The 21,444-nt window shown below is 49.7% G+C and overlaps 1 protein-coding gene and 2 pseudogenes across 1 annotated transcript in view; 2 read left to right on the forward strand and 1 right to left on the reverse strand.

Annotated features, from left to right (window-relative positions):
* Positions 1-21,444, forward strand: part of LOC144165682 (guanylate cyclase 32E-like) — a 66,185-nt gene that overhangs the window by 23,931 nt on the left and 20,810 nt on the right. Inside the window, exons 7-14 of the mRNA XM_077695492.1 lie at positions 8,026-8,140; positions 12,219-12,467; positions 13,399-13,575; positions 14,431-14,614; positions 15,479-15,628; positions 17,054-17,252; positions 19,156-19,296; positions 20,459-20,582. Coding sequence (XP_077551618.1) covers positions 8,026-8,140; positions 12,219-12,467; positions 13,399-13,575; positions 14,431-14,614; positions 15,479-15,628; positions 17,054-17,252; positions 19,156-19,296; positions 20,459-20,582 — 1,339 coding nt within the window. The remainder of the gene's footprint in view (positions 1-8,025; positions 8,141-12,218; positions 12,468-13,398; positions 13,576-14,430; positions 14,615-15,478; positions 15,629-17,053; positions 17,253-19,155; positions 19,297-20,458; positions 20,583-21,444) is intronic.
* LOC144165695 (baculoviral IAP repeat-containing protein 5 pseudogene) lies at positions 399-1,303 on the reverse strand (annotated as a pseudogene).
* On the forward strand, positions 3,887-4,757 carry LOC144165694 (baculoviral IAP repeat-containing protein 5 pseudogene; annotated as a pseudogene).

Consider the following 21,444-nt stretch of genomic DNA (forward strand, 5'->3'; position numbering starts at 1 on the left):
CTAGAGTCAGAAAAAGTAACTCTACGTAAATAATACTCCACGGTGGCTTTATCCGCCTTAATAAAATTTCTCAGGCGCCAGATTACTCAGAGCCCGCATGGGCTCTCATGTTTCGGGTTCGATTCCCGGAAGCCGAGGTTGCGTTTACATTATGCTTGAGGCGAAAAAACTACTTTGTGTACGCAATGGTCCGGGTTAAAAATATAACTGCAAATCGAATACCAACAACGATTTGCGAAGTATTCAAAGTTTCTAATGTTTACAGGCCTTGAGATATACTGTCTGGTCTGTTCAGTATAAGCGTGTATCGAATTTCAAGATATCAGTTGTTGACCTGTGTCTTGAGCTATTGTGTAACCCGTTAAAGAAATTAAAAAAAAAGAACGGTTCGACACAGCTTGAGTTTTTCAAACTTTTTATTGTAAACACCTGCGATTTCTGATTGATTGTAGGGTTTGACGCGCCGACGCGACGCAAACAATGAGGCGCGCCGGAGGGGAGGGCTCCGGATTAATTTTGACCACCTGACCTCCGATTTCTGCAGAAGCAAGAGAGTAATTAAAAAGTGGCAGCGACATGAAAGCGGCGAAGTTCCAACGGTAGGTCACGAAAAGCACGCAAGACAAAAAGGTCGATCTTTAGACGGCGTCCGCTAGCGTCACTAAATAAAAACTGAATAAAAGACCCTAGAGCCACTGAACAAGCGTAGCTTAGGGTTCGTTGTGCGTGGCCATCAGCGCACGCTCCTCCGCACCTCGTCCAGTTCGTGCCTCACCTCACGCAGCGATCTCTGCATTTGAGTCTCACACACTTCGTACAGCTTGCGTGCTCTGTTCTTGGCGCGCTCGCGCTCCAGCTTCATGTAATCGAGGCGCGTCATGTCGCACTCCTTCTTGCCCAGTTGAACGAAGGCGCAGCCGGTGGAACGCGAGTGCTCCTCGACCGGGTCGTCGTCGGGCGCCCAGCCGTCCATTTCCTTGAAGCACACGTAGCAGCGGGCGAGGTCCGGCTCGTTCTCGCTCGGGCAGTGGTAGAAGCCTGCCTCCGCCATCTTTTCCGGCGTGCACTTGCAGTTGCCCGTGAAGGGCCACTGCGCAAAAGACGCCAGTCGGTTTTCCTGCAGGTCCATGGCGAGGTCGGTTCGATGCAGCAGGACGGTGTTGAGGGTCAGGTCGACGGCCATGGCGCAGGATGCGCAGGGTAGATGGACTGGTTGATGTGCAGGGTAGAGGAAACGCCGCCGGCACTACCACGAAACTTAAACGTACCCAAGACGACTGCACGCAACGACCACGGAGCAAGAACATATATAGGCGGGGAAACGCCCCCAATTCGGCAAGCGCGGACGAGCGATCAGATAATGTCACACTGATAACCAAGGCCGACTGCAAACCTTCGCAGCTGTGACGGCGAAGGAGAGGGCAGAGGCACCTGACGGACGAAATGACAGCGGCGAGAAATTCATTCCGTGGCTGCGCAGTGAAATGCCTATCGCGGCGGCGGCTGCGCGGGTTTCGCTAGGAACAAAAGAGTCGAGAACGGGTCCAGTTGGAAGAGATTCATTGCGGTGAAACAGCGCGCAAAACCGGGACACAACAAAAGAAGACGACACGAGCCGTTGATAGCCAGTTGATAGTCAGCGCTCGGGTTGTTGTCTTCTCTGGTGTCCCGGTTTTGCGCGCTGTTTCACCGCAATGATCGCTGGGAAGTATCGTTCCCTCCCCTGCCTTGTTTTTGATCCGTGGCAACCACGGAAGCGCCACGTGGCTTCGGCGGCGAACAAAACACGAAATTTACTTGAATATGGAGAAATTAACCACTGCATGCTCTTCGGGTACTGTTGGGTACAGACGGAAAAAGGCGCACGTGCGCCTTTATCTCATACGTGTTTGTTCCTCCTCAACTCGAGCTGTTCGATTAAGTTGGCTTTTCCGCATGGCGTTTGAGCTGTGCAAAAAAGCCACACAGGGTTAAACTTGTAAGAAACATCTCTGATGTAAAACACCTCATCCATGTTTTAATTAATGCTTAAGGCACTATAATTAACGCTTAAGGCACATTTGTCCGCAACGCGATCTTTAACCGTTTTACACCCCTCCTCCAACCCTGCTTTTCTTTATAGCTTTCCTCCTGCTCAGAGACGGCCTTTTCACTGTATTTTCTAGTTTATAAATGTAACATAGAATGCGCGGCTGCAGCAGCTCGGATAAACTAGATTATGACAAGAATGAGAAGATGGGCGTCGCTTCCACAGATCATTTTTTTATCATTCGTGACGTGGAATTGCCAAGGTGAGCCTCTGGAGCTTGGTGAGAAACTGCTTCAATGCACAAAACAAACCGTTATAAACCAAAAGCATTGCATCAGCAGCATAGCCTGTGACATTATGCAGCTGAAAGAATGCCATATAAAAGATATGAATGAATGAAAAAAAGGAAAGGAAGGTCCACCGGCAGGCGTAATCTGTCATACCTGCTTAATTCCCATGTCTACATATTGAAATCGCCTTTCCTACCAAAAAAGCAGGGCAGGAGGAGGAGTGTAAAACGCTTAAAGGTCGCATCGCGAAAGAAAGTGCCATAAGTTCTTAAGCGTTACTTGAACACCATGGGTGAGGTGCTTTACATCAAAAGTGTTTCGTACAAGCATAGGCGGAGAGTTTTCATTTTCCCTGGGGGCGGGGGCTCGGCCCCCCCACTTGCAGCCCGTAATGATGATGATGAAATGTACCCATAATTATCATGTACACATACATACATACATACCTACATACACACACACACACGTACATACATACATACATACATACATACATACATACATGCATACATACATACATACATACATGCATAGATACATACATACATTCATACATACATACATACATACATACATACATACATACATACATACATACATACATACATACATACTTTTAGTGCCCTTCTAGTGCGCTGCGCTTGTCCTTCGAATGAAGAAACGTATTCGAAGGAAGCAACGTAAAGTATCAAAGTAAGCCGTCCACGTCTGTACCAATTCAATGGTGCAGTAAGCCTTTAGCCCCAATAAAATGTTAAGTGAAAACGTAGAGGCAACTCTAAAGAAATGTTAACTGGTATTATGGCCCTTGTATGGCACTTGGTGGAGGAGGGGGGGAAACACTGGAGGGGGCTCGGGCCCCCGAGCCTCCCCCCCGTAGTCTGCGCCTGTGCTTACACGTTTAACCCTGTGTGGCTTTTTTGCACAGCTCAAACGCCATGCGGAAAAGCCAACTTAATCGAACAGCTCGAGTTGAGGAGGAACAAACACGTACGAGATAAAGGCGCACGTGCGCCTTTTTCCGTCTGTACCCAACAGTACCCGAAGAGCATGCAGTGGTTAATTTCTCCATATTCAAGTAAATTTCGTGTTTTGTTCGCCGCCGAAGCCACGTGGCGCTTCCGTGGTGGCCACGGATCAAGAACAAGGCAGGGGAGGGAACGATACTTCCCAGCGATCATTGCGGTGAAACAGCGCGCAAAACCGGGACACCAGAGAAGACAACAACCCGAGCGCTGACTATCAACTGGCTATCAACGGCTCGTGTCGTCTTCTTTTGTTGTGTCCCGGTTTTGCGCGCTGTTTCACCGCAATGAATCTCTTCCAACTGGACCCGTTCTCGACTCTTTTGTTCCTAGCGAAACCCGCGCAGCCGCCGCCGCGATAGGCATTTCACTGCGCAGCCACGGATTGAATTTTTTGCCGCTGTCATTTCGTCCGTCAGGTGCCTCTGCCCTCTCCTTCGCCGTCACAGCTGCGAAGGTTTGCAGTCGGCCTTGGTTATCAGTGTGACATTATCTGATCGCTCGCCCGCGCTTGCCGAAATGGGGGCGTTTCCCCGCCTATATATGTTCTTGCTCCGTGGTCGTTGCGTGCAGTCGTCTTGGGTACGTTTAAGTTTCGTGGTAGTGCCGGCGGCGTTTCCTCTACCCTGCACATCAACCAGTCCATCTACCCTGGGCATCCTGCGCCATGGCCGTCGACCTGACCCTCATCACCGTCCTGCTGCATCGAACCGACCTCGCCATGGACCTGCAGGAAAACCGACTGGCGTCTTTTGCGCAGTGGCCATTGACGGGCAACATCAAGTGCACGCCGGAAAAGATGGCGGAGGCAGGCTTCTACCACTGCCCGACCGAGAACGAGCCGGACCTCGCACGCTGCTACGTGTGCTTCAAGGAAATGGTCCGCTGGGAGCCCGACGACGACCCTCTCGAGCAGCACTCGCGTTCCACCGGCTCTGCCCTCGTTCAACGCTGCGCCTTCGTTCAACTGGGCAAGAAGGAGCGCGACATGACGCGCCTCGATTGCATGACGCTGCAGTTCGAGCGCGCCATGAACAGAACACGCAAGCTGTACGAAGTGTGTGAAGCTGAAATCAAGAGACAGCTGCGTGAGGTGAGGCACGAAATGGACGAGGTGCGGGGGAACGTGCTCTGATGGCCGCGCACAACGAACCCTAAGCTACGCTTGTTCAGTGGCTCTAGGGTCTTTTATTCAGTTTTATCTAGTGACGCTAACGGACCAATGACATTTCAGTGTTGCGTGCTTTTCGTGACCTACCGTTGGAACTTCGCCGCTTTCATGTCACTGGCTACTTTATAATTAATCTCTTGTTTCTGCCGAAATTGCGCGTGTTTACAATAAAAAGTTGGACAAACTCGAACTGTCTATTCAGTTTGAATTGTGGTATGTTGCCCACCTTCTGGGCAACAGCTATTACCATGCCACATAAGATGCCCGTTATTGTGCTCAAGTATGTGGCCTCTTAGGCGGTCACATGCTGATAATATAGTTCCGTGTTATCTTCATTCACTCATGCAACTCGTCCGTGCTCGTGATGAGCATGCAGAGGGTGATGCTTAGCATAATAAAAATCGGAACATGGCTACTCAGTTGGACTTAGAATATGTCTACTCGTGAATGCCTAAATAAATAATCAAACCGTTAACTTAAAACAAGCTGAAAGAAAAAAAGTGCCCCCCCCCACCGTAAAATAAAAAGACAAGATGAAACTGGTAACTATTTTACATGGTTTGCAGGTTATTCAAAAGTAAGTCTGCATGCAAAAGGTCGAAGACAGGCTGTTGTTTCTAACACTTGCAAGAAGACATCAACAATGGTATTGTTTTACAATATAAAGTGAGTTTTTATTACACCACGTCCTCAGCTTTAGTTGGTGTTGTCCTTTCTGGGTTACCTGGAAAACCACAGCACAAAAAATATACAGGGCAAAGCTCGGTACTTTTCTTCTGTTTATTTTCATTTTGTGTCAATTTTTTTTGTCCTATGGCACATTTCAATTCTCGTAATCAACTTTCCTGAAAAACTTATTGAGCACAATTTTCTATACCAGGCATTATTACACGAAATGGCTGCACAATACTTTTTTTTGCGTGAATATAAATGTGGCTAACAAAGTTATTCACTACTCTGAAGCCGGCTGTTTTCATTGCCAGTCAGAAGCAATGGGGCCAGATGCCGCTGGTGCATAACTTCGCACGACCACACCATCTGAAGTGTTGTCCAATTTTCTTGCAAATCGCTTGAAGCCGCACAGGAGCCACAGCACATGTGGTGACTTTAATAATCTTTGCCTCAGCCTTATGAATGGACGTGAATTTTCTCCTCCTTAGTTAAAACTGATTTCTTTTTCCTTCTTTTGCGAGGTGCTTGTACAGGTGCCGTCAAAAGTAATTGAAGCACGGGAGCTGTGACCGAGCCGCATAGGAGCGCCGTGTAGCTGCACCGGCTATAAACAACAGGAGCAGAACACGCATGCGCGCCTGCCGACGGCGTTGCCCATCTATACTTCTCAACCCACTTATTTTAAAGCTGCTTCGAGCGTTATTCGCGCCATACTGGTCTCAGCGATGGCGCTGATAGCAGAGGCGGTATCTAGAAGCGTCGCTCACACTTTCATCGCAGAAGAGCTGCTGGAGAGGCGCCGCAATCGCAGGGACCTGAAGTGATGATTTTTCTTTTCTAATATTTTGAGGTACGTCTGCTATCAGCGCCATCGCCGAGACCAATATCCTGCGAACAGCGCTCGAAACCGCGTTAAAAGAAGTGGGTTAAGAAAGAGTGGCTATCGACGTCGGTAGGCACGCATGCGTGTTCTGCTCCTGTAGTTTACCGCCTGTGCAGCTGCACGGCGCTCCTATGCAGTTCGGCCACAGCTCCCGTGCTCCAGTTACTTCTGACGGCACCTGTACAGTGTCGTTGAGACTAAGGTCGCTGTGCAACGCCACCCCGTTACAAAGGGGAACCCGCTAAGCATCATCATCGCGCGATTTCCGGTGGGACTTCCCGTCGTAGTTCATATACAGGGTGTCCCAGCTATCATGCACCAAGATTTAAAAAAAGAGAAATCGCGTAACTCGAAGAAAACCTAGTGCATAATGTTTGCAGTACTGTGAAGAAGCGGAGAGTAATTTTTTCGTTAATGAGACTTAATTAACTAATTGTAATTAATTATCTAACTCGAGAAATACACTCCTAATCACTAAAGTGTCAATGAGGCACTTGTAGGTAACCACGAGGGGCATCTAACTGCGCTATTTTCAGCGACGAACTAATTGCGTACTCATTTATTCTGACTGATAAAGGAAACCCGCGAAAAATGAAAAATACCACGTGACGACGCTTACGCGCGCATTGTAAAGCAGCGTCCCCAAACAAAGCTGATTGAAAGCAACTGCTTCGCGTGTTACCCGCCCGAAGAGACAGCGCATCACCTTGATAATAGCATGCATGGAAGGAGCAGCAGCAGCAAGATTCGCGGGACGCGTGTGCAGATAAGAAATAAACTCGGTCGTGATTTCTTCTTTCTTTCTTTTGTCTATTTCATTCTGGCTAAGTCAGAGGCAGCCTGTTTGAGGGCGTTGTTTTACTGTGCGCGCGGAGGCGCCGTCACGTGGTATTTTTCATATTTCGCGGGTTTCCTTTATCAGTCAGAATAAATGTGTACGCAATTAGTTCGTCGGTGAAAATAGCGCAGTTAGATGCCCCTCGTGGTTACCTACAAGTGCCTCATTGACACTTTAGTGATTAGGACAGTATTTCTCGAGTTAGCTAATTAATTACAATTAGTTAATTAAGTCTCATTAACGAAAAAATTACTCTCCGCTTCTTCACAGTACTGCAAACATTATGCACTAGGTTTTCTTCGAGTTACGCCTTTACTCTTTTTTTAAATCTTGGTGCATGATAGCTGGGACACCCTGTATATCATCGTACAATTTTTGGGGGAATTTTCCCAAGTAAATTTACCTCCGCGTTAAAATCGGGGGCGCGTCAGAATCGTGCAAACACGGTATGTATAGCGTTAAAAACAGTAGTGGGGAAAAAAACAAGTATTTAGATATAGTATCCCGTTTTAGGGCATCGAGAAAAACGATTACTGAAGGTTACTGGTGAACGGCTGCATTGTTGTAGCTATGGCAATGTCCTCGAGGTGCGCGCTTAGAGGAGGGCGAGTGTCGGGATCCATTAGGCTTAGTGTGAATGATCCACAGTGGAGACCTTTAGCCTTCTGCTGAAAACAGCGCTTTGGTCTGGTAAAAGCGGATCACTCTAGTAATATAGGTTCAAAGGTTTCCGAGCAACAACTGTGGCAATATAGGCTTGAAGTCTATTCGACGTAAGTATGAGTTTGCGAACGCTGCGTGAAAGGCGCTGTGTATACGGAAAAAAAATTACGAATAATGCAGTGTGACCCGTTTAATCGAAGAAATATAACGAGATTCACATCAACCATGTAATGTAACTGATAGCGTGGAGTACGTTTCGTGGAATGCGGCGGGTAACGGGGTAGTACAGTTTGATGTGTCTGGTTGAATTGAACAGAGAAGAGAAGACAACGTGTAACGTAAATCCATTTAGTGTAAAGCTCTTCAACGTAATTTACTCTCGTGGCAATGAAACGAACCCACGCAGTACATGTGATGTAGCGCATGCGCGCACGTTTGGTGCCTTCCTTTTCAGGTACTGGGCCCACGAGCAGGCGCTGGACAGGCTTCTCTGGAAGGTCGATTTCCACGAGATACAGATGGGCGGAGGAGGCACGCACGCGGTTGCCGGCAAGGTGCACAGCTCTGCCGTACGTGCGTTCCTTACAGCTCGGCGATCTTGACACCAAAAAGCTAGAAGAGAACGTCCGTAAACTATGTGTACAGTAGAATCAAACCATTCCATGACCCCCCTTAACGACATAGGGGTGAGGCAGAAGTTAGGTGAAGGGTACAAGGTAATTTTTTTAAAGCGTTAACAGCTGTCATCCGAATGAAAGACATTTATTAATTGCGGAGTACCTTAGGATCGCACGACGTCCGTCCGCGCCCGTGCGCATAGCATTTTACAATCGCAAAAAATCACACACGCACCGGCAGGATTCGAGCCTGTGTCTGTTAGACCAGACACCCATTGGGCTACGACCGTGAGTTAGTACCCGAGAGTCAAATGGCTGACTCCCTCGCCTGTAACGGTGCGGGGTACCTTAGGACCTCCCAATGTCCGTCCGCGTCCATGCGCACACCACCATCAAGCGAAAATCAAGCGTAATTCGACTTGAGCCATGAGTTGCAGTTTCATTTAGGGAATAATTTAGGTGCAACTCGCGGCTCAAATCGGATGACAGTCGGGGCGCAAATCGGATGTCACTCGGGGCGCAACTTGCATATCATTTCGAGTCCCCGTACTCTGCACCCTCCCCATCATCCACGGAGTGGAGATGCTGCCATTTTTTTTTTGACTCCGCTGATCTCGCAAATGGCGCCCATTCATAACTAGAATCCACTCAAAACGCATATGCGTATAAGCTTCAGGTCTAAATTATGCTTGGATATTGCTAATGGTACATATTTAAAGCAAAGCTGTCTATGTCTCTTTGACGGCGTATGTCGCATCAAAATACGTTGCAGGAAAGCCAACTACCTCTGAAAATTATCATGATCGTGGGTGAAGTGAAGTGAAAAAAAGCACTTCCCGTGGTGGGAATCGAACCCGTGTCCCTCGCGTTATGATGCCGACGTCTCTCCGATCGCGACATCCCGACACAACCGATCGACGCAGTTCGGATTTAGAGAGGAGGCATGGTCTTGCAAAATTAGACAGAAAATTGCGCCCACCTCCCCTCACGGGAACCCTGGTGTGATGCGACGCTGAAGGGGGTTCCATTGGCGTCGCATCAAGCAATCGTCGGGTACGGCAAGAGAGCAAGCGCGGACGACCGTCGACTGAGAGACCGGCCGGAGCACGGCACTCCGCTTCTATGCGCAGCGCGCCCGAAGGGGAGGAGACCGCGGAGAGAGAGAGTACTGCACATGCGCAGCCGCGCGCAGTGCGACCGCAGATGTTGGGAGAGAGTGTTCGCTATCGAAGAGAGGAGAGGAGGCGAGCGGAGGAGAGACGCAGCTGTGCGGACGCGGATAACGGACGCACGCGGGACAGGGCCGCCGGCAAGAGATGCTCCTCTCAGCGTCGCATCTAAAAACCTAGCACCCCTGCGTCTAACAGCGATGGTTGTTGAACGCGAATCTTTCTTCGTGCGAAATCAAATGGTGAAAGGTCAAAGCAAAAGCCGCTTCAATCAAAAGTCCAAACTGAGTGCGAGTCAAAGCCAAAGTTCAACAAGTCAAAGTCCAACTTATAACTGCGAGTCAAATTCCAAACCCAGATGACAACCAAATAATCCCGCACGAGAAAGCTTCGCGTTCAACCGTCGTCGTCGTTAGACGGAGGAGTGCATGATTTTACAAGCTAACCTGTTCAAGATGCGCATCCAAGTGATGAGATGTATATAAGCATGGGGTGCAAACTAACGTTTTGAAGGGCGTGTGACTTTGGTGGTGACGGCGCACTGATATAACACACCCCGGGACGATTTCTTGCCAACGCATCGCGCTATAGGACACGTCACACTTCAAATATACGTGCAGCCTTGAGAGTGTCTTGTTCGCAGACAAAAAATACACGGGACCCTGGCCATATACGCTTCGGTTAGCATATCAAGGAGCCATCCTGTCCTATAGGTGCGGATAGCCAGCGAAGATGTGAGGTGCCGAGCTACTCGTTCTACACCCTCCGTCTCTCGTTCTGTCTTCGTGCTAAACCTACGGCGCCTTGTTGGCCGGCGATGTCCACGTGGTCGCCGGTTGGCTGTGCACGTGTTCGTGGCGGGCCTTCGAGCTTTCGTTTTTCATATGTTCACGTGGTCATCTGCATAAAAGTCGATAGGGTGACGTACCCTCTGATGTTGAGTGAAACGTTAGCGACTGTGTAGCGTTCATTTTATTGTTGGCTGGTGTTTCCTTCCTGCAGCTTTCGGCTTGCTCCCTTCCTGCGCACAGACACCGAAAAAAATTAAAGCCGTTCCACTCAACGTGAAAGCTGTCGTAAATGCAGAGCAGTTATTCGCCATAACGGCCTGTGGCATCGTTATCCGCTTACTGCTACTACCCATCACGCTCTTCGCCTCCCTGTCTCACTTCTCTCTTGATGAATTGAACGGAGGTTTGTCCAAAGCAGTTCAAATTTCCCGCCTTCGCAGTGCTCGCGCGCCCGCTGCCTGGAACGAACAGCGCGAGCGGTTCTCGCACGTGCCGGCACCTTACTGCGCAGTCCACAACGCGTTGTTTTTGGCGGTCCCATGTCCCCGCGAGGGGGACTCGAGTAAATGCGTCGCATAGGGGGGTGGGTGTATTGCGTTAACGTTTAGTGTTTGTGGAGTTGGTGGTAGTGAATGCGTTGTATCAGCAGCTTCTTGACGTAGTTTGAATGAGTCAAGGATATAAGGCGCGTTCGTAGCCTCCCATTGTGTGTCGGCTTTGTGGCGCAGTGGGCAGAGCACCATGTACATTGCGTTCCGCCCGCAGGGTCGAGGGATCGAAACCAGGCGCCGGATAGTATTTTTTTATATAGTGTAGGGGGAGGGGTGCGGACTACGACTACCGACGTCAACGCAGGTGACATCGTGAGTTACTGAAATGCTCTCCATTTAAAAAATACGAACAGCTACGGTGTAAAAAAATTTAGTAGACGTGCAGCCCTTTGAGAAAGTAGTCAAGCGCTTGAAGTGCGATTTTAAATATTTCGAGATAGCAGGCAAGGAAGTTGGATAGGAGGCAAACGAGCCGGCGTTCGTGGCACGTTACACATACAGTCTACGTATGGTCCATCTCCCCCCTTCCCCCCGCCAGCATGGACATGATCCACGCGTGAAAACGCGTGCAAAACGTGGGTACGGGCCCGGGACATATGGCCACCCAATTCTACCTAGCAAGTGACTGGTCTTCTTATTTTGGCCAATCCCTCGCAACTGAATTTTTTCCAGTGACGCCGAAAAGAACAAACCAAGATGAATTTGTCTTCCGTGTGTCTTGGACCTTTTAACAAACCGTAAAGATATCTGCTCGATTTATACAGCGGGCATGCAGAACAAAATCGAAGATGGGTTTGGTACCTGCAACAGATGTAATGCTTACAGAAATGTAATGCTAACATAAAATTTCAAAGGCATTCTATGGCTAAAAATTCTGGGCCGTCTCCACTAACGTAAAATCTGGCGAGGGGCGAATGTATTCAAAGATTGTAAGTCCCTCTCTTGCCACACGGCGCGCGCTGATTGGGCGCCGAAAAAGTGCCGGTGGGAGGAGCAATTGCGCGCTTGCTGAGGCGGTGGCGCCCTCTCTTGCGTTTAACGGGATTTAAGCAATTGCATAAAGAACTAGCCGTAAGTTGTTTTCGTGTCACACGCCGCAGCATGCTAAGAAATACGCTTTACAGGAGAAAACCTGGCGTTTGAAACCAATTTTGAGACGGAATTTAAGAATTTTCGGTTATTAAATGCTTATTACTCCTGTATTTCAAATTAGTTTAAATCATGTTAGTTCATTTTGAACCTGTTTTACCCATTATACACTTGTTTTTGACTATCGTTTGACAGCTTCATTTACCTTGAAGACATAAGATGCCGTCAGGAAACGCAGATTGCCCGAGCCCCTAAGGCGCTTCGCCCCTTAAAAAAGTAACCCGCTTGGTCCTCTGGGCCTACACATTCTGTTCTCCCTGTGAAATATGTACCCAATCGCACAAAACCGGTTAGGCGTATGGCTTTTAGGCGTTATTTAATGATTGCGGCAGTGGAATATCACGTCCTATGTCTACCCGTTTCTCTCCAGAGCTATGGTGCTGGAAGTGGTGGACAGGCAGAAAGCAGCAACGGCGATGGCAGCTCGCAGACCGGTGGTCTGGCGCCGGTGCCGACGGCGTCATCCCAGCTGTCCCTGTCATTGCAGCCCGAATTCCGCTACTCGCATCAGCTGTACGCTCCCGTCGGCGTCTACCGGGGTCGCCTGTGCGCCGTCAAGAGGATCCGTCGGCGCTCGCCCCTGGTTATCACGCGCGGCATCAAGATGCACCTGAACATGGTGCGTAGTGTCGGTGGCGGGTCATGCGGGCTGCTCGCCCTAGACTCACGCATACTCCCACTCGACTTTTGGTCTAATAGTCCTCCCGAGACTGTTAAAAAGAGTCGGAGGAATCTGTTTGCTGGAGTCACAGAGTATTCAACTGTACCCTGTTCACAGATTTGGAGACGTAGCGACAACGTCCTACATAGTCCTTGGATACTCTCTCTTGACTCTTGGTGTGATGGCATCCCGGGAATCTCTAAAAAGAGCACCTTGACTCTCTCCGCAAGAGTCAATAGGGGTAAATTCTGTGGCAAGTGAATGACTCCGTTGAAAGAATCTCCGGGCTTCTTTTCTCTTCATCGGCATGACTGTAGATCAAGACCCGTTGGCATGTTGAGTCAATCAATCGCTCCATCTGATCAGTTGGTCCATGTAATGATTGACCAGCCAATGTCTCTTAAAATAACCAATATGCGGTGTTCGCTGTCTGCTCGGTGAGGATTAACCTCTTTTGCGTGTAGCTCAGATATTGGGTCACTGGACGTTGTATTCGTGATCGTTCGCTAATTGGGGCATACGTTCCACTATTAACTTAATAATACGTGAAACCGCTTAGTCGTGCAATTTACCAATGAACGTAACTCGGTGAACACCGAACCTGTTGAGCAGACATCGTTTCATTTCGTCATTAATGTAGGGTCGCGTGTAAGGAAGTCGTTACGATCTCGATAACACAATACGCTACAACAGCAAAAACCGGATCGTCGAACATCCCAACCGCACTGACATGTAGTATTACTTGGGGTTATACAATTTGTTTAGTATCGCCTATAGCATTGTCGGTTGGTTTCAATCATTGCTCGCTTACATTCCGTCGAGGAAGCTTGCCTAGCATCGCCTCTTAGTACAACTTTACCCCAATCGGTGCTCTCGGTTCCTCCAGCAGCTCCGGGAACTGCGGCACGACAACCTGTGCTCTTTCGTGGGCATGTGCGTGGAGCCGCCCAATGTGTGCGTGGTCAGCGAGTACTGCAGCCGAGGCAGCCTGCGCGACCTGCTCGAGAACGAGCACATCAAGCTGGACGCCATGTTCGTCGCTTCGCTTGTCGCCGACCTCGTGCGGGTGAGCAGGAGGACGTAACGTCGTTGTTTAAATCGTACACCGAGTCTGCGAAGCGAGGTGCGCGTATACTCGGGATGGGATGTGATGTCGCGGGAGCGTTATAACAATCGAAACAACGTGTGTGCCGGACACTACAAAAACTATAACTTGAAGTTTCGGCACCTAATACGACTTTCTCCAGCGCCAACGCGTTACGTATGCATTTTCATTTCATGTGGGCGACGTCTCGTCGTAGTTTCGGCCACCCCTCCCGACCGGATCCGGGTGTTTGTCGTAAACCAGCTTTTTGTCTCTCCGTGCTGCGAAAACGGACTCTAACGGAAGGGGTTCCGTAAGAAATCCGCTCCTTAGGATGAATACAGAGGGAACCGGTTTTTTGGTAAAACGGAACCATTGGGTTTAACCGGTTTCCCTCGAACTCGCTCCAGCAGCGACTAGGGCTCCGTCCTCCCAAAAACCGGTTCCTGCCAAATTCTCTCCAGGGGCGACCTTTTACGGAACCCGTTCCGTCAGAACCAGTTTTTTCAACGCGGTGATGCCAGGCAAGCGTTCCACTGCGTGTTCCAGGCAAGCGTATTCACTGCCAGGAGGGCATTTAGTGGGGCACCGTATTTTCTCACGTGGGTGAGTTGATGAACTTTACGGTTCCGGGGGCTTCATCAACGACCTCGGACACGGTATGTTGAACCCTCGAAAGAACGTCTGTTTGGCACCGCACATATCGAAAAGGAGAGAGTTTCTTTTCTTCAGGCATGTTAAGGTTTTTTAGGGTCCATGAATAAATATACTTCATACACACTTCCGATTTTAAGCTCTCGTGCAACACAAGCAACGGTTTTCCTCGGCACGCCTCAGGGTATGGTGTACTTGCACGAGAGCCCCGTTCGCTCCCACGGCGACCTGCGGTCGGCCAACTGCCTCGTCGACAGCCGCTGGGTCCTCAAGGTGGCCGACTTCGGACTGGCGCAGCTGAAGCACAGCGCGAACGACGAAACCCTGCACCGGCAGGGAGACCGCCCGAAACCCTGCAGGGACCACAGCTGAGTGTCGTTTCGGGTTCAAATGGGGCGCGTTGAAACGCGAATGGATTCTTTAGGGCTGCACCTCTTGGCGCAAGAAAAAAAAGCAAATACGTTCAAAGAGTCAAAGAAGTTTACTGAAGTGCATTATTCAAATAACACAAAAGTAGAAACAATAATAGACAAGGGTCTCAAAGTCGATGACTGTACCGGGACCCTCGGTAAGTTAACAACAGTGGTAATAACTGCAAAAAATCCCGGGCCATCTCCGCTAACGTGAAACCCTGGGAGGGGCGAATGCAGTGTATCAGTGTATACTTGGCGCCTTGGCGTTTTTGCCAACGGAGATGAAACGGTTGGGAGGTAGAGGTCTACAGCTTTGCAACAAAAGTATCTTGTATTTGAAGCACGACGCTCTCTAGCGCGAGGCGTTAACGAGTGCCCCGGTGTTTGAGCACCGTGACTACATGAGACGACGGCGACGACAGGCGACGCCAACAGCCCCAGCACCTAAGGGGCTTCGGCCCTAAAACTTAGGCAGCAATAAATAACAGTACAGCAAGCTCTTTAAAAAATATAAGGGACTATACAGTATAAAAAGCATGAATTCATTTCAAGTAAACAATAGAAGCAGGAAAGGGTTCATCTGTGTAAGGCCTCCTTTCTTCCCATATCCGCGTTGTCCCTCTCTGCAAAACGCGTCCTTAAAGGGTGGTTTCTTCTTAGTCCGACTGAGCCCGACATGGTCCGACTGGTCTCTCTTTTCCGCATAGCCGGTTTTAGGAAGAACGGAACACTTTCCGTGTGGGTCCGTTTTTGCAGAAGAGAGCGACAAGAAAACAGGCTTTGGAACACGCCGGTCGTTCCAAAACGTCCACGCGCAGGACTCTTGTGGCGCGCTCCTGAGCTCCTCCGGGATCCGGACGGCCCGCCGGAAGGCACGCCCTTTGGCGACGTCTACTCCTTCGCAATAGTGCTCTTCGAGACTCTGGCCAGGGCGGGACCCTTCGGAAAGACCAATCTCAACCCAACCGGTGAGCCTGTATATATCCTGCTAAATGTGATGGCATATTTGAACAAATACCGTGCTCCGGTTGCAGGCAGTGTCTGCCAGCTGAAACAGCATTCACTAGCCCAATCCTGCTTTCTTGGTGCCGTTTTGTACAAAAAAAAAATTAAGGAAGCTCACACTACCGCGCAAGACTCGGAGATAGCGAAGCTGTACGCAACTTTCACGAGCATCACGAAGGTTTGAGTCCGCGATTGCAGCTGATTTGCATCTTCGCTGCCGCAACGACCTTCACTCCATCATTTTTGCTAAAAGTGTGAGCTTCTTTCACTTTTTTTTGGAAGTGATAATCATTGGGTACCATCTTGGAGGGGCGTACGCTATGACGTATCTTTCTTGTTCCCAGCAAGTGTCGCCACGATTACGACGAACGCAGGAGTTTTTTTGGGGGGAAACTAGTCTTGGCCAATCTCCATAAGTGGGTATGCCTGGCTTGACGAATGTGCGCCGGGGACGCTGGGCGGTTGCCGCCACGCACATACGAGCGATTGTCATTTTCTTGGTCTTTTTTAACTGCCGGGTGGTCGCCGCAGTCTTGGCCAATCTCCGTAAGTGGGTATGCCTGGCTTGACGAACGTGCGCAGGGGATGCTGGGCGGTTGTCGCGAGGCACGCGCGCACGAGCGGTGGGCATTTTCCTGGTTTTGTTAACTTTCGGGCGGACGCTGCGAGGCCCGCGTTCACGTACACGTGCTCACGTGCGCGCGCTCGGCAATTTCTTGGCAGTTTTATCTGCGGACACGAAAAATTACGATTTGCTAAACAGCTTCGCTGTAAAAATAAGGAAGCGGGAGGGAGTGTGGCGAAGTTGAGGACGAGCTATGCTCATGTAGTCCTTGTTCCTGAATTAGGGAGTTTTAGCTGACCGTTTGTGTTTCGCTTGCGATGTCCGAAACAAAGGAGCATCACGTACTTTTTTCCAGCTGTGTCTAGCGGGCAATAAACTAGGCAGTGTGCGCACTGAGCAAGCAAACTATTTGTCTTCTATTCAATTTCCTTCGCAAGCGCGGTCGCGTAGCAGTGCAGTGGGCCGCCAGGCGATGCTCCGCTCCGCGCCGATAGCAAGCGGGAGCGCCATTGCGCATGCGTGGCGCGCAAAGCCTTGGCTCCGGTTGCGCTAAGCGGGCCGCCGATACCGGAGCGGACCGTCGAAAACGGTTAGCTAAAACTCTCTATTGTTATTGCATCCACTGAACCACTTCGAAGTTGCCGAGTATACGACCAACCTTTGGTAACATGGGCTGAATGATTACGTGGGAGGCCAAAGGATATCTCATAATGCACAATGTTTACATCCAAAATACCAGCACGCTGATTCAGACTAATTCTTGTATAGTTTGTGGAATGGACCGATTCTTGCAGGCTGATTCATGCAGAGATGGTTCTTGCAGAGATTGTGGAACGTGTGCGCCATCCTCCGCCGGTAGAGAGCCGCAAGTGTCCGTTCCGGCCCCCGCTGTCCCAGCTTCCCGAACCGTGGGACGCAGACTACGTGCGAGCGCTGCTCAGCGACTGCTGGGCCGAGGCGCCCGAACAACGGCCCGATTTCAAGGCTGTTCGCGCACGGCTCAGACCCATGCGTCGGGGCCTGTAAGCATGCGAAAATCGTGTTTTGTCGCGCGAAATACGAATTGTTTAAGAGCGCGACCCTTAGATTCCCGCTCATCCGTAACCATGACACTAGAACGAGCGAACAGAGCCCAGAGTAGAGGAGGAGACGAAACAGTCACAGCGGAGACGTTTCAACGAGGAATGTCAAGGAAGAAGTGGTGGCGTGAGGAGAAAAGGGGGGGGGGGGGGAATGGCGGGAAAGTGAGGAGGTGAGCGGTGGGCGTAGTGTAAGTATAGTGAACTAGAATATTCTAGTTCACTATATAGTATGGCACTGTCCACGGCGGCTGCTGTGAAACGCGCCGCCCGAGACGAGGATTAGCGGCGGCGGCGCGAACAGCTGTGTCCCGAGATCTCCTTATTGCGTTGCAGTCATGCAACGCACATGCTTTTGGCCATTATCTAAACCTTCTACCCTGCGCAATTCTTTGTATAGCGATGCAACCATAGCAAGTGTCTCGTCCGCCGCCGCTACTTAACGTGCTGACGCTGAGGGCCAGCACCCAGCGGTTTGTGCCGCCAATGGTTACGTACATACGAATAATGTCTCTTATAACATTGTATGCCGTAATGAAATTATCCCAGCTTCTGTGCTCAAAATACGGATTAAGAGAAGCGTAGTAGTCGGACATTTTTTTTTTTAACCGAGCGCCTGTTTAGAGTGATCTACACTAGCACTTCTCAAGTTATCGGTGAAGGCGAATATACAGCTCACGAAGTCTATTTTGGTATGACCATTCCCATCTAGTTGACCAAATCTTGCCGTTCGTTTCATCTTTTCGGCGGATTATTCACGTCATACCGAACTATCCCCCCCCCCCCCCCCCCGAAAGAGGTCCTCAGCTTCTTATTTTTTTTTTTAAAGCATTCCACTTGCGCGAGGTTAAATCCCACTTGTGCGAGGCCGCAAAGATGTTGCGATTGTCAGAAATGCGGGCTCGAGCCACCCGTTGCACCGCCTAAGGGGCGCCAGAAACCACTGTGTCGCTAAGTGATTTGTGCGCAAGCGGGTTACACAGCATACGCTCACATGCCTGCATGGTTATCACTTCCTCCGCAGAATTTGCGCAAGAAGAGAACACCGCCCCCCCCCCCCCCCCAAAAAAAAAAGCGCCCCCCCCCCTCCCTAAAACCAATCTCTGGGATCGCCACTGCATCAACACCTGTCCTCCGCCGCCTCCTAAGCCCGTCTTCAGATACTGTCACTTTTACCAGCTGCCGAACATCGCCTAGAGAACCCTATAACACTGCATGCTGAGGAACATAGAAGTAATGTGTGCGAAACAAATAAACACTATTAAACAGTGCTTGGAGCTGCCCGTAAAACCCGCTTGCTGTAGCAGACCTTCATTAATGTGGTTTTGAATAAATTGGAACGAATTTTTGCTTGCAGACAACGAGAACGATATGGTTGTCGAAGGCACCGGTGAACGCCCTAGACAATTCAAACTGCTTGCTGTAAATTTCAGTGCCGCAAAAACGAAAATTTTGAAGCGATAAACATCTTTAACTATGAGCGACATGGATAAAAAAAATCCCTCATCAGAATCCCCCCCCCCTTCCTCCTCAATTAAGTATGTCGCGAAGGGAAGAGCACACAGCACGAAAACTGGATGTTACCTCACGCAAAAAGTATATTTGCGTCGTAAAAATGACGTAACAACGTATATAGCAGCTCCCAAGCACACGGTATTGCTGTTATCACGCACGCACGATACTGAAGACCTCGGTATCTGTCAGTGACTCCGCTAGCTTGTCTTCTAAGTTGTTCTAAAACGTTTTTTTAATGGCTCCTGTAAAGGCACGTTGCCTTGAAAAACAAGGATACAACATGTGTCGTCACCCCCAACTCCGCCGCCTCTTCTCCTTACGGTGGACGCAGCAAGCCGAGCATCGTGGACAACATGCTGGCCATGATGGAGACGTACGCCACCAACCTGGAGGCGCTGGTCGACCAGCGCACCGACCAACTGGCGCAGGAGAAGCGCCGAGCCGACGCCCTGCTCTACGAGATGCTGCCCAGGTAAAAAAAAAATATTGCTGCGCGTGTAAGCGTTTGCATCAAAATCCCGGGACATCTCCACTAACGTGAAACTTGGGGAGCAGCGAAGCATGCAGTGTATAAGTGTATTCTTGGCGCCTTGGCGTTTTTGCAAACAGAGAGAATAAACCGTTGGGGCGTAGAGGTATACACCTCTGCTGTAAAAGTCCCTTGTCTTTGAAGCACGAAGCTCCCTAGCACGAGGCGCAAACGAGTGTACCGGTGTTTTTTTAGCACGCGTTACGTTCCAGCGCGAGGCGTAAACGAGTTTCCCGGTGTTTTAGCACCGTGACTACATTATACGAACGACGATTATGACGACGACGACAGGAGACGCCAACAGCCCCACCCCCTAAGGGGCTTCGCCCCTAAAAATAAAGAAAGATCATTAGGCAATGGCGTTGTGTACATTGCGTACGCGGCGTACCGTGTTCTGTCTCCTAAAAACGCTGTCTAAGTTATGTATACCAACAAGACCGTCCCCGTCCCTTAAGGGCAAATAGTCCACCCTCGACGACAGTGCCCAGAAAATGGTGTCGCGGGCAGCGGCGTGAGCCACCTGATTCCCTGGTGGGGGGGAGAGGTCTTTTAACCTTGGAAAACATGGTTTCCAAGGTTAAAAATGTGCCTCTATGTCGAAGTGACGGCTCTCAAACAACGAAACAACAAACAACGAAACAATTTTTAAAGCAAAACTTTCTATGTGCCACTGATAGCGTCGTTCGTCCGAGTAGAAGGCAATACAGTAAAGCCAACTTCAAACGCACTGCAGGAAAGCGTTTATGATCGCGATATACACTGCAGGAAAGCCACCTTTAAGCACGCTGCAAGAAAGCGATGATGGCGATGGAATACACTGCAGGAAAGCTATCTTTAACCGCACTACAGGAAAGTGATGATGATGATGATGCAATTCATTCTTTAAACATGGTTGGACTTTGGTTTCGGACTTCGGTGGTGTAGGGTTGGACGTTGACTTTTTGGATTTTGGATTTGGATTGTGGATTGTGGATTTTCGGCTTTGGGAGAGTGGATTTTGGACTTTGACTCTGGTTGCGTGGGAGGAAGTTTCACGTTTTAATCATGTTTCTCCTGAGAGAGGGGCTTTGATTTTTCCTGCATGACTGATCGGGCGCCATGGCAGGACCGTGGCGGACCAGTTGAAACGTGGCAGGAGGGTGGAGGCGGAGAGCTTCGACTCCGTCACCATCTACTTCAGCGACATCGTGGGCTTCACCCGCCTGTCGGCTCAGAGCACTGCCATGGAGGTTAGTGGTTTGCGTTGTCAGTGCTATACTAGGGTACAACTAGGGTACAACTAGGGTACAACTTAAACTAGGGTAAAACTAGGGTACAACTAGGGTACAACTTAAACTAGGGTACAACTAGGGTACAACTTAAACTAGGGTACAACTAGGGTACAACTTAAACTAGGGTACATGCTAGGGTACAACTTAAAAACGGCAACGGAAGTTGCCGCTCTGCCTCATCAGCGCAGCCGGATGTTATTGGGAGTATCCGGATGTCATTGGGAGTATTTTGAACATGGCACGAGCCGTTTCCGGGATTTTTCTGGACTTAATACACTTACAAACTACTGCAGCAACGACAAACTACGCGAGGAAAGGCAGACGATATCACGCGTTCATGGCAGTGCCCTTTCAAAACGCGCGCGCCCGTTGTCATCCGGGTCCGTCGCTAGGCGGAGTGACACCGTACTAGTGCTATTGCCGTTCTTAACTTGTTACCATGTATAGTCACGTTTTAACGCTGACAGATTTGATTGAGGAGGCCCGCGGGAATATATTCCAGAGACGTCCGTGAGGCAATTGTCAGATGAATTTGTAAGCATGCAGCTCTGCTGTATACACCGAGCGCCTTCAAAGTCGTCTTCACTAATACACTCCAGTGCATTGCTGGCAGGTCATCCTTATGGTGAGTACGAGAGGTCGTACACGAGAGTATAGCGGCCCTAGGGTGTTTAATAAGTACTTTTATAAGACCCCAGGTTTCTTACAAAGCCCGGTACATCGATCTCCTTTATAGTCGTTTTCACTGCTCTACGCACAGGCATCACTGGAAAGACGTCTTTTAGAGCAATATAAACAGTCCGATATCTAAGCATAAAAT

The sequence above is a fragment of the Haemaphysalis longicornis genome, unplaced genomic scaffold (assembly GCF_048455015.1).
Source record: "Haemaphysalis longicornis isolate Haplotype H1 unplaced genomic scaffold, Haemaphysalis longicornis Haplotype H1 scaffold_147, whole genome shotgun sequence".
NCBI classification, from domain to species: Eukaryota; Metazoa; Arthropoda; class Arachnida; order Ixodida; family Ixodidae; genus Haemaphysalis; species Haemaphysalis longicornis.